Source organism: Centrocercus urophasianus, unplaced genomic scaffold (genome assembly GCF_019232065.1).
Source record: "Centrocercus urophasianus isolate 14NV4802_14NV808 unplaced genomic scaffold, USGS_Curo_1.0 seq_14, whole genome shotgun sequence".
Classification (NCBI taxonomy): Eukaryota; Metazoa; Chordata; class Aves; order Galliformes; family Phasianidae; genus Centrocercus; species Centrocercus urophasianus.
In genome coordinates, this window is record NW_024884586.1 from 42,139,131 (window position 1) to 42,155,064 (window position 15,934).

Here is a 15,934-nt window from a genome sequence, read left to right on the forward strand (position 1 = left end):
TACTGCTGTATATTTTAGCTCAGCACACTTTGGCTACTGTTCCAATGAGAAAAAATCACCACAATAAAAAAAAATATTTTGGCAGTCCATAGCTAACTGTTGACTGCTGCTATTTCCGTGTGTAGTGAAATCTGTTTTGTGCAGAAAAGCTTTCTGGTTTATGTGCTTGTGCCGTCACCTCACAGAGCTCTACAGACATTCATCTGCTGACTTTTGTGGTAGTAGAAATATGGCGATGGTAAAAATGATTTCATCTTTTCCCTATCAGTCTCGTATCTGTTCAGTATACTGAATCAGCTCAGAGGTAGCAGAAATGAAGCTGGCACATGGGGAGCAGTGCAGCAGTGTACTGTGGGACACTGTAAGGAGCAAGGGGAAAAGAGAAGGATTTCTATGTGTAGCTCCTTGTTGGCACAGCCTATCCTGTCCAGACATACTAACATAGAGAGTGTAAAATTGTTCCTTACTGCTCCAGCTGCATTAATGATGTCTGATAAAGCTGCCCAGGGCCCATCCAACCTGGCCTTGGGCACCTCCAGGGATGGGACACCCACACAAAGCTCTCTGGGCAGCAGTGCCGGGGCTTCACTGCCCTCTGAGTAAAGAATTTATTCCAAACATCTAATCTACATCTCTGTACACTGACGAGGTCAGCATTTCTGTTACTGTTATTCTGTTCACAAAATATTGCTACTTTGCCAAGGAGATGGCACTGCCCTGGAATTTGATGGGGTTTGGTTTTTTTTTCTCTATAGGATTTGAAAAGTATACCCCAAATTATTGTTATGTCTGCTTTCTAGATATGGTTTCTATGTGACTATTGTTATCCTTGCAGTTTTAGCTACCAGGGACCTTTAGAAGCCATTATACTAACAATTTGCTCTGTGTTTCTCATCACTAATGCAGATACTCCATCTCCAGATTCCTGCAGTTATGGACAAAAGGTGTTATATTTGTAGGTAAACAAGCACTTGGGAGTTATGAGTAGTCCCAACGATGCCAGAACTTGAAGGACTCCTGGCTGCTTCAAGGATTTCCAGTCTTTTCAGAGCTGTGCGCATGCTGCTGAAGTTTGAAATACTCCAATTCTATGTTCAGTGTGAAACAGGATGTTTTTATCATGATTCAGCTCAGCTTGCTTTATGCAGAAGCTCTGTCCCTGAACATGTTCATTATTCCTGTCCAAGAAGACAAGATTGTTATGTGGTGTCCTGGAAAAAAAAAAAAAAAATCTCAGATTCTGGAAAAGGATCCATGGAGGTTATTCACTGGGTTCAGCTGTTGCAGTCACTGTCTTTGATGCCCTGATTCCTATAGCAAGATCCTGAGAAAATTTCTCAGGGTTGCAAAGACATTACCTGTTTCCCAAAGATGACAGACTGATCTCTTTGCAATGATGACTACTGAAGTTCTTTTCTTCTCAATTTCTAACGCAAAGACTTAATATAATAATAAAAAAATTATTCTCAGAAGAAATCCTTAAGATCAACAAAAACACAATCTCTAATTTTCTGGGACACTTGTAGTGTTTGCAGAAGTTTGGATCAGAGTATTTTGGGCAGCAAACTAGGTAAGGAAAAATGATTTGCAGTTTGGTTTCCTCGGGTGGAAGAAGGAGTGAGAAGACAATGATCTGCACAACAATGGGGCTTCTGTTCTGAAATTATTTTATTAATATCAGTATATATTTTGTTCCAGTGGGTTCTGATTGGATACAATGGACAGACTACACTTTGACAAAAAGGATTCTAACGCTACAAAAATAAAATTATCAGCTTTCTGTTTGGATGGTAGTAGGAAAGATGGGAAGATGGAAATTCATTCTGATTTCAGCCATCCAAGAGGCACCTATGACGTATAGAAGAGTGTGAAGTAGAGTTGATCTAAAAAATAGATTACTTTTATCTAACGGTGCATCCATGTACAAAATGGAAAATAAGTAAGAAGGACAAACTAGAAAAATTGAAGTTTGTTATGGTGATTATAACATATACAGAACTGAGAGAACAAGATTTTTCTAATGTTCTTTCATAAGAAATCAGTTTGGAAGAATACAAGCAGTTAACACAGAAAATAGAAGAAACACATCACTGTGTATCAGAGTACATATTTACAATGCAGATGAGATCAGATAATTTGACAGTGATGAGTGTACAGATAAAATCTATGAATTCTAGAAATTCTCTAGTCTTAAGTGCTAAAAAATACTGAATATGAGGACACCTTTCTGCCAGCTACTTAGAGAGGAAACAGGAAGTCTGCTTTGATGTTCAAAATACTAGAGAAACGTCGAAAAACCTGTAGGCATTTAACTGCCCAGATTATCTCCTGGTCAAAAAAAAAAAAAAAAAAAGCAAACCAAGCATAAGAATTGTTGATGCACTTCTGCCATCCACAATACCCCAGCAAGGGTGAACAGTGGCAAAAGCTGTGCTGGCAAATAAACCCTTTTACAAAATCATAGAATCATTAAAGTTGGAAAAGACTACTAAGACCACTTAGTCCAACCACCAACCCATCACCACCATGCCCCTGGCACGTCCCTCAGTGCCAGTTTTCAAAGCAGCAAGTAATGTATCAGTGAAAAAGGAAACAAGACAAACAGAAAAGGCATGGAGATAATCTGAGTCAAATGGGCATGGTTTTTCTCAGGTAGCCAAACTTCTGGAGAAATTTGAAGCAGTAGCATCTGCCTCTAACCCCTTTCACCTCAGTGCTGTCTTTTAAACCACTACTCATTCTCATCCTCTCCCTTTTTCTGTCCTTCATTTCCCCCATTCTAGGTTAAAACTAAAAATCAGCATTAACGGAAGCAAACTTTTTCAACCTGAGTGACATCATTATCTTCAAGCACCAGTAAATGGGCTAACTGAAGCTAATGCGTGCTTCTTGGTTTCTCTCACATTTTCAGGCAGTTAATCTTAAATTAGCCCATTATAATCCTAGAGAAAAGGTTTTATAGTTTCTTATTATATTATAGTGATCTCTAGTTGCTGCACGTAAATGTAGACAAACTGGTAAATGATGTCTGGTGGATGTAAGCACCACACCTGAAGCAGAAAACAGGTCCTTTAGGAAGAGCAAAATTTCTTTAAAAGATGATGGCAAGGAACAAGAAATAGCCCATCATAAGGGACAGCTCAAAGGAAGAACAGAAAGATAGAAAAGAGAGAGGAACAGTCACAGAGCAAAGCATAGAATTTAAACTGCTTGGTGGTGGTATAAAAATGTTTTTCTTATATATATTATGAACAACCACACACACACACACACACACACACACACACACAAAAAAAAAAAAAAAAAGAAAGAAAAAAAGACTGTCAGCTTTGGGGGCACTTTGTTCTTTTCTTATTTATCACGCTCGCCTCTGAAACAGAACAAGCCTGTACTGCCTTTGCAGGGGACACCCCCCAAAAAAAGAAAAAAGAAAAGAGAAAAAAAAAAGTTGCTCTGATGTGCTTTGGGAGAGAAGTCTTCTGAAACCCGGAGCCCAGCACTGGCTCTTAGAGGACAGCGATCCCGAGGTAAGAGGCGTGCTCAAAGTCCCCCCCCATCCAACCCTCCCTCCTGCCGCGCCCCACCACGAACCTCCTCTCGCCCGCGATCGCGACAGGCGGGGTGCTCGCGGTGCCCGCTGCTCTGCATAGCCGGGCCGGGGGTAGCCGGGCAGCGCTCCGCTCTCGCTTTTTCCTCCCGCCCCACCGCACCGCAACTCGCCGGCTCTGCGGGCGGAGGCCGGGGGTGCCTCCTCCTTTTTCTCCTCCTCCTTGCCACCCGGGAGGATCGCGCGAGCTCCGCGCTCAGCGGTCCCAACATGAGGCTGCGCGCCGCCGGGCTCCTCGGCTGCTGTTGCTGCTGCTGCCTGCTGCCCTTCGTCCTCCCCTCCGCCCCAGGTAACCTGCGGGAGCGACTTGGGAAAGTTGGAGCAGTTGGCCGAGGCCGGGTTGAGAGCTCTGCCTTCCCCAGCGATAGCTCCGGCCGGAGGTGCGGCGATGCGCCGTGCGAGGCGCTTCTCGTGTCATTCGCCTGCAGGGCAGCGGTTAGCGGTGCTGCTTCGTGGAGGGGCTTGATGCTTCTCGATGCAGATAGCTGAGGGAGGGAGAAAAGTGGCTGAGACATCGTTATAATAAACTTGAGTTACTCCTCTGAGATTTAATCTTTTGTTGTTATCAGACGTAAGGTGGAAATGAGCTTGTAAGTAGTTTTAAATAGATATATATATTTTTTCCAGATTAAAGACATTACTATGTTTCAAGTAGTTCTGAAATAATGCAGCTGTAGTCGGGTGTTGTGTGGTGGCATATGTGTGTCTGTTCTGAAATTTCCCTTTTAAAGTAGCATGAGAGCACTCACACTTTGCTATTGCGTTTTATTGTGTTCTTTTGCAGTCAATTCTTTATGTCAATTCTCCTACCTTATAGTTCTCCTACCTTATAGAAACACCCTGTAACGTGTTCCAGGTTCATTAAAAACCTTTACGTTGCAGAAACACATATTTGACAGAAATCAGAATACTACTATGCAGCCTTGAGTTGCTGTTTTTCACTCCGCAGTCAGATTTCCTTTAAAAAATATCAGTAATGTATATAGGACGCTTTTTTTTTTTTAACCCTGAGTGCTGATTTTTCTATTTTGATATTAAAAATCTCTTCTTTTAGGTGTGAGCTGTAAAGCTGGCTGCCACCCAGTGAACGGGTTTTGTGAATTTCCCAGAGAATGCAGGTAAAAAGATCTGTCAGACAGAGCCTTAGCTCAGAAACAGACCTCCTCAATAATTCATTGCTCTTTAAAATAGAAGCTGAAACAGTGTATTCTCTGCAAATATGGTACAGTAATGAGGCAGCACTCTATTACCATGCCATAACTGAAGTGATAGAGCAGAGGTATCTAGATGCCTCTTTAGCCTAATTATCCCAGTATGAAAAGTCTTTATTATGTTGTTTACATTTATTTATTGTCATTGCATGAACCAGTTTTTTGGGTTTTTTGTTTTTGTTTTTTCATATAAATACTTCTAGTATTGCAGAAGCATTGATGCTATCTTTTTGATCAGGTGCACTGCATGGTCCAATTTTGAATCCAAAAGTTTGTTTATTGCACTCTGAAAAGGGGAACATCCATGTAATTATGTTTATTAAAAATAAACCATGCTTGTGTATTGTCTCCTATCTCTTTCAGGTGTCTGCCTGGTTGGCAGGGTACTCTCTGCAATCAGTGTGTCCCTTTCCCTGGGTGCTTGCATGGCAGCTGTTTCAAACCCTGGCAGTGCATCTGTGAGGAGGGCTGGGTTGGCAGCCTCTGTGACATAGGTTTGCACATCCTTTCTTTTCCTTGAGCAAATGAGGTGAAACAGCCCCATCTGGTGATGGAGACATACAAAAGATCTTATGGATAACTAACTTTAAAAAATGCTAGAGCAAGATAATAAGGAGATTCTGGGCAGCAGCACATAAGAAGCTCTGGCACTGCTGCCCAGAGAGCTGTGGGTGCCCCATCCTTGGAGGTGCACAAGGCTGGGCTGGGTGGGCATCCTGATCTGGTGGGGGGCAGCCAGCCCACAGTAAGGGGTTGATACTGGGTGGGCTTTGAGGTCTCTTCCAAAACATTCAGTGTGTTTGGTATTTGGGCATATGTGTGAGTGAGGCATACACTCCTCATTCTATTTTAAATATTGGTAATTGTGAATAATGCTAACAAACAACTATTCATTGTCATATTAATCTTTATGATGAAGACACATCTTTTTGTTTATATTAGTTAATTTGAAATATTTATATGACACACTACATGTATATATATATAAATATATGTATGTAAATTTTCGTATGGGAAAATAAGAGCTTAATACTGAATACTTATTGAAAAAGAAAACCTCATAATCCTTTGTTCCTTAATCCTATGACAGCTCAATGGAATAGCACTGATATAAGTCAGAGAAAGGTCTGACCAGGCAAAATGCTGCCTTCCTCCCAGATCTGAGGGATAAGCAGAGCACGCTCACTCACCCCGTTTCTGTCAGAATGTGCCACATAGCATTAGTAATTTGAGGAGCTGGTCTTTGCTGAGCTAGTTTATGTTGGCTGGTGTTGGCAAATAAGTGTTCAGCCAAAAGATGTGAGAGTGCAGAAACCGCAGGAGCATCCAGGACCGTGCACCAGTTCAGCCTGCAGAGATGCATCTGAAGAAGACAAGTGTCCGAGTCCTTGTTCTTTTTGCTTCTATTCTGGGCTTTCACTGTTACACAGCTTACAATTTATAGAGCGTGGCTGTCAAAGAATGTCCAAAACAGTATTCAATGATGATGCAATTTGAACTGGATAAAATTTTCAGGATGACTAGAAGATTTCTGGTTGACCACATACTTGCAGTGACATGGAGCTCCAAAACTAAAGATTTCTGCAAGTAAAGGTTATGTTTTCAAGTTGGACACACTTCAAAGAACCACATTAAGGGTCTACCTGAATTTCTTGGCACTTAAATATCATCACAGTTCTGAGTTTTGCAACCTTTTTCAGTTGGTATTTATGATGGAAAATAATTCTTTGGGAATCGCAACCATATATTCGTGGAAAAATAATATTTTAATGAGCATTAATTGTGATGATTCTTCAGTATAAAGTGGATATCCCTTGTTAAAGTCCACAAAGTATTACTTCTCTCAACACTCAGAGTTATCTCCATGTTCTTTGCCAATTTGAATTTAGATCCCAATGAAGATGTGCCAAGAATACTCAGCCAAAATGGAATGTCCCTGCAGATGAAAAGATGGTTATATTACATTGAAAGTCTTTCATCTCAATGGATTCACTGAGTAGGTCCATCTCAGTGCGCCTACTCTAAAGCATTCTTTTGCCACAAAAGACCCAGTCTTTTTCCTGCCACTGGAAGGCTGTTAAAAATTGTCCTACTGGTCCGTGAATGCACTGTATCCTCAAATGAGGTTAGTTGTTCAACCTCTGACACCCTCTGGTGTCCAACACTAATGGTGTTGGTTTCCTGAATGTATAAAGTCATTACAGAGTGTTATAACTTATTAACAACTACCACTAAATGATGCTTGATAAGTTAGGAAAAAGAACAAAACAAATGCTCCCATTCATGTGGGGATCATTGACAAATACATACAACTGTTTTTTTATTGTCATAATACAAACACATCACTTTCTTATGTAAAAAGCCACATTCCTTGAATCTTTTTTAATACTGAAATGATGTGATGTCCAGAGGCCAAAACTGTTACATTTTCATATGCGAATGCTTTTAGTTGACATGTTTTAGCCAGTGGCAACAAATTTTAGCTTCAGGTGTGTAATGTGATAAGCCTTGTTAAAAAGCTACATTTGTACTGTTTCTGGGGAGACTGGCAGAGGACTGTGAGTAACACAGTTTTTGTCATTCCCTTGGCATTCTTCCTTTTTACTTCTACACTTCAGGAAGTGTCATATTTGCCAGGGAATTTTTGGCAAAACCACTGTTTCACTGTTGCCAGCTGTGAGCAATTGTCAACAGAGAGATGGTAAAACCCACAAATTCATTTGGCCACTGTTAACACCTGAAATATCTGTAAAATATAGATGCAGTCTTAGCAGCTTATTTGCTTGCTAAACACAAGAGAGAATAAGCTATTTTTTGAATGATGGTGTTCTCTTTTTCTGTTTTCTAGGAAATTTAGTGTATAATCTCCTTACTATGGATCATGTTCCTTTCTGGAGCAGTTTTATGTCATCAAGTGGTTTTATATTCACCATGGGCTGGCCATCTGGTTCTCAGTTCAGATGAAGAATGACCTACCTTATAATTCACAGGCATGCAAATTATAGATTGGGTTCACTGTAAACATGTAGGCCAGTATTTTTGGTGTCATTTATGACTATTATTACAGTCACATGCCTATGCATGTCACTTAAGGAAAAAAATCTGTGAGCTGGTCTAAGTGTTAATACTGCTAACTTACCTCTTTGCTAATGCCTATGATAGACATGCAAGAGACAAACTCTGCTGTGCTGTGAACCATAGAATCACAAAATATAATTAATTAGAAGCGACCCACAGCGATCATCCAGTCCAACTTCTGGCTGCACACAGGGCCACCCAAAAAGCAAAGCCTAAGTCTGAGAATGTTATCCAAACATTTCCTCAACCCGAGCAGCTCAGGGCTGTGACACTGCCTCAACAGATCCTCTTCCATGCCCACTGCCCTCTGGTGCAGAATCTTTTCCAACCTGAAATCCAATCGCTGTGATGCTTTCCTGAGAAAAACATTGAATGATCACTTCATGCACTGCAGCCTGACAGCTTAGTTTTACAAAAGGGTTAATTAATTTATTGGTAATGTGTATGCAGCTATTCATAATACATTTGTAAACATACAATCTTTTTTTCAATTTTCATCTGAGACTCAGCTACCACTTGAAGCAATTAAATTATTTGGATTTTGGTTTTCTGAGAGGAAAACTAAAGAGAATAGAGGATATGGAGTATTTGGTTTATCTGTGTGCTTACATTTTAAAAGGATATGATACTCTAAATTGTGTTCTAAATTGTATTTAAAAACCAAATTCCTTACGTAAATTACTAGTAGCAATGTACATATTCATATATGTATATACCAATTAGTACATATGCCTATCCACATATACATTTCAGAAGTTTTCTCACTCATGCATCAGAGTTCATATTTTTTTAGCTGCCTTTAAAGCCTGCCAAAATAGGTGGCAAACAACACCATTCTAGAAAGCATTCAAGTTTATTTATTCAAGTCCTTGTGAAAATTGGATCTTAAAGCATGTGCAAAGTGCTTTTCTTGTAATAAGAACAGGCAAACACATTAGAAAATAGAGCCTTTTATCCGGGGAAGATTATATTTAAAAGCTAAGGCTACTGAAGTGTTTTGCCACGGATAAAATTTAGCAGTACCTCGTGATATTAACTAACTTTCCCATTATGTTGTGGGAAGTGAAAAATAAATGCTCTTAAATCCTTTTTATTTTCTATATTAGGAAAAATTTATTCTCTGAAAGAGTGATGATGCATTGGCACAGGCTGCCCAGGGAAGTGGTGGAGTCAAAATCCCTGGAGGTGTTCCAGAACCATAGAGATGTGGCACTGGCGGACGTGGTTTAGAGGGCTAATGGTCAAACTAGCTGATCTTAGAGCTGATCTTTTCCAACCTTTATCATTCATTGATTCTTAGTGTACATATGGACATGAATATGTGAGGCATCAGATGCCTTGTAGCCAGTTCTTCACTGCAGCTGCTCTATTAGATGGATAAAATACGCACTTGTTTGTATATTTAATTTTAGTTATTTGTAAAAATTGGTAGTAGTTCAATTGGGAAATCCCTTAGCAGGGAAACTCTAAAAAAAAAAGAGATGTGTAACTTTTGGTCAAATATGTCAGCTGTCTCTTCTGGTGCAGCTCTGTAAGGGTTAGATGTAACACAGACAGATGATGAAATCTTAAGAGGGTCTTTATAACCTGCCAATCTCTTATTATGAAATGTTTGTTCACGAACACAAAATGATAGACTTTTGGTTAGAGAGCATGAGGAGTTCCTAATTCTTATTTTCTTCATCAGAATTCTGCTCATGGAGATGCCAAGGCCGGGAAAGGATGACTAAGCTACTTCAAACTTATTTCTTACCTACTAATATTTTATTGATATTATTAGTTATTTATATACTGGAACAGTTCAAAATCATTTCAAAAGTGACAGCTAAGAAAAGAAATGAGCTCAAAGTGCTTGCAATAATTGAACAATCTGTTCTTCATGTTAAAAGGGAGGAATAAATCAGGACTTGTAAAATGTAGGATGAATGGCCATTAAAGCTATGTTTCATTTAAAGCACTGTTTACTATTTGCTGATTCTTTCTCCTGAGTTTGATTGAACTTTTCTCATAAGTTTAATTGAGCCCTGCTTTTCTCTTCTGCTGACTTTAGCATTCATTTCATTGAACAGTGTTTTAATAATTTTTTAAAAAAATGTTTTAATTGTTTTTTTTAAATAGATATTCAGCCATGCTCTGCAAAGCCCTGCAGCAATAACTCAACATGCATAGAGACTGGTGATGGAGGATATATTTGTCTGTGTGCCCAGGGATTTACAGGAAAAAATTGCCATCTCAGGAAAGGACCTTGTATTATTAATGGGTAAATAATGTTTTCTGATGTGAATTTAAAATCTATACTCCTGACCATTCTTCAGATTTCTTTGCTAAGATGCAACATCTCTATGCTAAAGTATATAATTCTTCTACTAGGACTGTAAATCTATTCAAGGAGACTATTAATACAATATTCACTTAAACATATTTAATGTTAGGTAAATGAAGCTCAGTAATAAATGAAGAATAGATTTTCAAAACGTTGCATGCATTTTCTAAACACTTTTTATATTTTCTACTTCTGAAAAAGTATAAAAAAATATTTCACATGAAAAATCAGAAAAAATCATTTTACATTTGCTTTCTCCAGTAATTTCTTCCCATCTTCCTAGAAATCCCCTGCATTTCCTTCAATCTGATCTGCCCATGAGGTTTGAATCTTCTTCATACTGATATATCCAAGTTTGTTTGATTTTCCATGAGATCTGTAAAGCCAAGAGAGGGTGCTAGGCTCTCCAAGACAGACTATAACCATTCAGTTACTCAAAGACTGTGCAGCTCCAGCTTCCATAATTTCCTTAAAACACACACAGTGGCTAGTGACTGTGGCTAATTTCCTTGATTGCATTATGTCATACTGTTATAGGCTTTCCCAGTTGGCAAAGTCCAGGGACAACTCCTTTCCTAATTCAGTTTCCAAATTTCTAGTTTGTCCTCTCAATAGCACTTTTTGCAGCCAACAGCTATAGTGAGAGCATGAGTGAAAGTGAACAGCTAATGTGAGGCTAATGTGAGAGCACAGAGCTGTTTGTTTTATGTGAAAGTATTAAAAAAAAAAAAAAAAAAAAAAAAAAAAAGCAGACATGACTTCTCTACAGTAGTCACCTAATGGCCACCAAGGGTTTCAATCTTCAGTTAGGCCAAAGGCTGAGGGCATTCAGTGTGATGTCTATTCCCAGAGCAACAACTGCACATTTGAGAAGCTCAGCCTCATCCCATTTATGGTTGGGGCCATTTGTAAAAAGGAGCTTATTTTCCTTTTGCAAGTCACCTCGCTCTTAAAGAACTGTGTCTCCACTATGGAAATCCATGGTGGAACATTGCTACCAACTACTACATATGTGAAATCTCAGTGTTCATGAAGCTTCAGTGGTTTGGTACCTGTAAGGCTTTCTACTTGCAAGGTAACACTGAAGTACTGCTTGTCAATACTGAAGTACTCAATAGTCAATATTCAATTGACTGTTGTCAAATAGGCTTATTGTAATCTTTGGGAAGTGTTATGTTATATTTTTCATGCCTGAAATCCATTTTTAGAAGGTAAATTTTAAAAGCTTTGTTCATATACTGTTCATCACTGCTGTGAAAATAATTTTGAGATTTATTTGCAAACCCTGGGCCCCTTTTCTGCCAACAAGATGGGTTAAAGCACCACATCTACTTTCTACGGCTCCACTGAATTTGATAACATTTTTTTGTCAGTAGGTCTCTGTCTTTTTGGCCTTGTGCTTGGTAAGGCACAGATACATTTCAAAGCAAAAATAAAAAAAATAAAAAAAGATTACTTCAAAGAATTTATAATATTTAAAGCGTAGTAACAGGCTATTAATAATTAAATTCTGAAAGAGTTTGAAGAAATGAAGAAATGCTTGGTTTCCTCTGCCCTTGTTCTCACGACAGCTTCCTTTGCTACTGCTGAAACCATCACATTTTTTATTATAGTTTGTGTTACTTTTTCAAAAATTTTGTCTCAACAGCTGTTTGTAGAAACTGTACCTATTCACCTCTAGCTTTTTTGTCATGGAGCACAATAGAAGCAGAATAAAAACAATCGCAGTGTTGCCATTAAAGTGTTTTGCTTTGCCAATACAACGCACAGATTATATGCAATCAGGTGGAGAAAGCCTTTCTGCTAGTCTGTTTGTTCAGCCTTGTCTAGATAGTTACTCAGCTAAGTAGCTCTAAGCTTATGAAAACATCGGGAAGCTTAATTTGGATAAATGTTTGGAATAAATTAAAATCCATTCACAACTCTTCAGGTTGGATTTATATAGTGCTGTATTAATTCTGCCTGAGAGGTCAGCAGAAGATACTACAATCTGCATTGACAGAGCTGTTTAAGAACTCATTCTTGATTCAAGTTCATTGACTTCAGTGAATTTACATTAGGATTTGGCTCTTCTGAAGAGAACCAGCTTCTCTTATTACACAAAGTGTTTCCTAATAGCTTCTTTCTTTAGAATTTTATTGAGTTCTATATATGTATGTGTTTGTTCTCTCTTCCAGCTCTCCCTGCCAGAATGGAGGAACATGCATTGATGACAATGGTTTTGCACCCCATGCTTCCTGTTTGTGCCCTTCTGGTTTTGCTGGCAACTTCTGTGAAATAGATAGGGATGACTGTGAATCCAACCCGTGTGAAAATGGAGGAACGTGTACAGATATTGGTGCAGGTTTCAGCTGTTTATGTCCCCATGGTTATACAGGAAAACTCTGCAGCAGCCGTGTCACATTCTGTGCAAGTGACCCATGTGTGAATGGAGGAACATGCAAAGAACATCCACAGGGAGGATTCAAATGCATCTGTAAGCCAGAATTTGTTGGTGCCACCTGCAAATATGCCAGCAAAAATACAAGCCTTTCTGCAGTGAATATTGGCACAAAGAACATGCAGAATTACAAGCTTCCACCAAAAGCTCATCACAGATCAGTGCATCAAGAACATGAAATCCTGAAAATAACAGTGAAAGAAACAATCCAAAATGCAGATCCCTTGCTCAGTAAAAGCCAAGTGATATGTTTTGTTGTACTGGGATTACTTACATGTCTTGTAGTTTTGGGTACAACTGGGATTGTATTTTTTTCAAAATGTGAAATGTGGTTGGCTAATGCCAAATATAGTCATCTCCTGCGCAAGAAAAAGAACTTTCTTCTGAAGTCTAGTAATGGGGAAAACCTTTCTGTTAATATTATTTTCCCAGAGAAAATCAAATTGACAAATTACACCAAGAACTACACTGCCATCTAGCCCCTTGAAAGCTTGCTACCAAATTGAAACATTTCATAACTGTATGTAAAATAAATTGAACTTATTATCTGTGGTTGGCCTCAGGATCTGTGGGTGTGTTTGCTGCAGCTTGTGCTGGATGGTAATGAAGACAAATGTAACATATCTGTATTGCAAAGGATTTTTCATTCCCCAAAGTAAATCTAAAAAAAAAAAAAAAAAAGCACTAAAGACCAGGGAATCTTCAAGGCAGCTATTTTTTGTAAAATAAAAGGTAAAATTTACCACTGGAAGTGTTCTGCAGCTTTCTTGACTAGTGCATAGTTTATTTGACAAATATGGTACCTGTAAATTACTCAGTGATGTGGTTTTTGTTGTTTTGATTTGTTGTTTTTTTTTTCTAATAAACAACATATAAGGGCTATACTCGTTTAATTTTTTATTTGTAAATGTTATATTTCAACCAATTCATCAGAGATGTCCGCTGCCTAATCCTTCTATCTGTGATAAATATGTTAGCAATTGGTATCAGCAGGAGCAAACTCACAATGATGTCTCACCTATCCAGTTAGTTTTGCTGATTATACAACTTCCAAAATTTGTTACTCTTTCTTTGGAATCTGTGTGTTTATAATTTCAGGTTACAGGCCTCTGTCAGTTCAGATGCTGCCTCAGTAAATTGTGTATCTACTAGAATACTAAAAAGGCATTTAACATATCTGGTCAAACCTTCTGTCTAGAGACCTGGTCAAGATGCAAAGGATGTGATTCTGGCTTTTCCATAATTACTTCTCAAGGAAGTCTGCCAAATATTATTCATGCTCATATTACGGTCAGAAATGAAAAGGGTAGTGTGTGTCATATGATTTCTCATAAAATCAAACTGAAATCACCTGAAAACAAGACAAAGGCCAACTTTTTCATGGTCTGATAGTGACAGGGTGAGGAGGAATGATTTAAAATAAAAGGGGAGATTTGAGTTAGATGTTAGGTAAAAATTCTTAATTCAGAGGACAGTGAGACCCTGGCACTGCTGCCCAGAGAGCTGTGGGTGCCTCACCCCATCTGAACAGAGCAACCAGCTCATGGCTGGGGGTGGGAACTGAGTGGTTTTAAAGTCCCTTCCAACCTAGCCATTCTATGATATTATGAAAAAGGGCACTTTTTAAGTTTTAAGTTTTTCAAATCTGTATTTTCTCTGCCATATTTCAAAGAGCAGACAAGATTTGAAAAGACTCAAAAACATCACCTGGATAAAGGCTGATAAAAATCACAGCATTTTCAGGGGCTTGAGGGAGCTAATAGGTCTTAGCATCCCTAATCAGTCTCACCTGGACCCCCACTCATCTAAATCCTATTTCAACTCAGCCCAAAGTTATCAGTCCTAATTTGAGCTATGATGTAGATATGCTGTTTTCTATCTACACATTCTGGTTGGACCTCAGATGATCAGTTAGATCAACACCCTGCACTATGTTGTAGATTTTATTCAGGTTTGTTTTATCCAGATTCATCTCCTGTATGGACTGTAGACCTGTACTCCAGTCCTGTCTTTTGCTGTGTCTGGGACTGCCAATGGGCTCACTCACAGGCACAGATTTGTTTAGTCCCATAGGGTCTGCACCATTGGTGAAGGCATGCTGCACCTTAGGATCACCTCGTCTCACAGATTTGCCTCCTTCCTGATAGCCTGGTTCTTGCAATTTTAAAAAACAAACATGCAAACAAATATTGTTAACAATTTCCTCCTCCAACCACTCTAGGTAGGAATACTTAGCATCTTCCTCTAAGCTGTCTGATTACAAGGCTATTCCCACATCCGTTAAGAGCTGTTCAAGCAACTTATATGCATACGTATAATTATATGATTATTAATATAAACGTATATATATGCAGAGAGAGAGATACATGTTTTTAAAAAGCCTTAATGTAGATACAAGTCATTGCCCCAGGGCTTTTTGTTGTTGATATTTCTCTTAAGTGCTACTGTTATAGAGCTGTATTGTTGTTAATATCTGTGCATATCATAGTATTGCAGAGTGCAAAGATCAGTGATAACATCTGTAGTGGAAATGCTGAGTCATGGCCTGAAACAGTGATTGAACACCTGGTAGGAAGGCAGGGCTAACCCAGGGGAGCTCAGATGCATGCAATGCTCTGAGTGATTGGAAGGGGTGGAGCCAGGATCCATCCTTTCCCAGACCTCATTTAAGGCTTGGCAGTGGAGGTGAGGGCATCTCCTGCTGGAGATTTCTGCCTATCCAAGGTCTTCCAAAGGTAAGCAGCTCTTTTCTTTTGTTTCAGTAGCTGCTGTATTTGAGCTTGCTCTTATTTGCTGTAGCCAAAGACTTTGTCACCCTGCTATTATTGTCCCATTATAGCATTCCAGCATCAAAGTAAGTGTTGAGATGATTCTGTGGAAAGTATTGACCAAATCAGTTAAAACAGATATTGTCTAGGAATGTGTGGTTGAATTCCAGATACATCAAAAGAGGGACACTCTCAGTTTCCTGCACCTCTCTAAATCTAGTGAAGTAGTAGAAGAGGCATAGCTGAAGTGTATCTGCCCTTTAAAAATCATTTAAAAGCTGTCTTTGCTTAAAACTACAAACTGTACAGAAGAAGCTGGACAGTGAAGTCTTTGGTAAAATCATCCAGGGAGACAGAACTTATTCAGTGAATGACGGTGTGTATTTGTATGAAGATATGGTACCATGGCAGTGCCTCCCATTGTGAAGGGAATAGATTATTTTTCCTCATTTTAGCTTGGGTTTAACTTTCCCTTACTGGTGTTCTTGTGCCACCTCTGCAGGGACT

At 39.0% G+C, this 15,934-nt stretch overlaps 1 protein-coding gene across 1 annotated transcript; it reads left to right on the plus strand.

Annotated features, from left to right (window-relative positions):
• Positions 1-3,817: 3,817 nt before the first annotated feature.
• DLK1 (delta like non-canonical Notch ligand 1) lies at positions 3,818-13,503 on the plus strand. Its single transcript, XM_042814518.1, has 5 exons — positions 3,818-3,896; positions 4,662-4,725; positions 5,182-5,312; positions 10,015-10,156; positions 12,397-13,503. Exons 1-5 carry the CDS (start codon positions 3,818-3,820, stop codon positions 13,136-13,138), a joined length of 1,158 nt encoding a protein of 385 aa, XP_042670452.1. The 3' UTR covers positions 13,139-13,503.
• The last annotated feature ends 2,431 nt before the right edge of the window (positions 13,504-15,934 follow it).

Coding starts and splice junctions, on each gene's coding strand:
- DLK1 (XM_042814518.1), top strand. CDS start 3,818: ATGAGGCTGCGCGCCGCCGGGCTCCTCGGCTGCTGTTGCTGCTGCTGC. Junction 4,726..5,181: donor GAATTTCCCAGAGAATGCAG/GTAAAAAGATCT, acceptor TATCTCTTTCAG/GTGTCTGCCTGGTTGGCAGG. Junction 5,313..10,014: donor TGGCAGCCTCTGTGACATAG/GTTTGCACATCC, acceptor TTTTTTAAATAG/ATATTCAGCCATGCTCTGCA.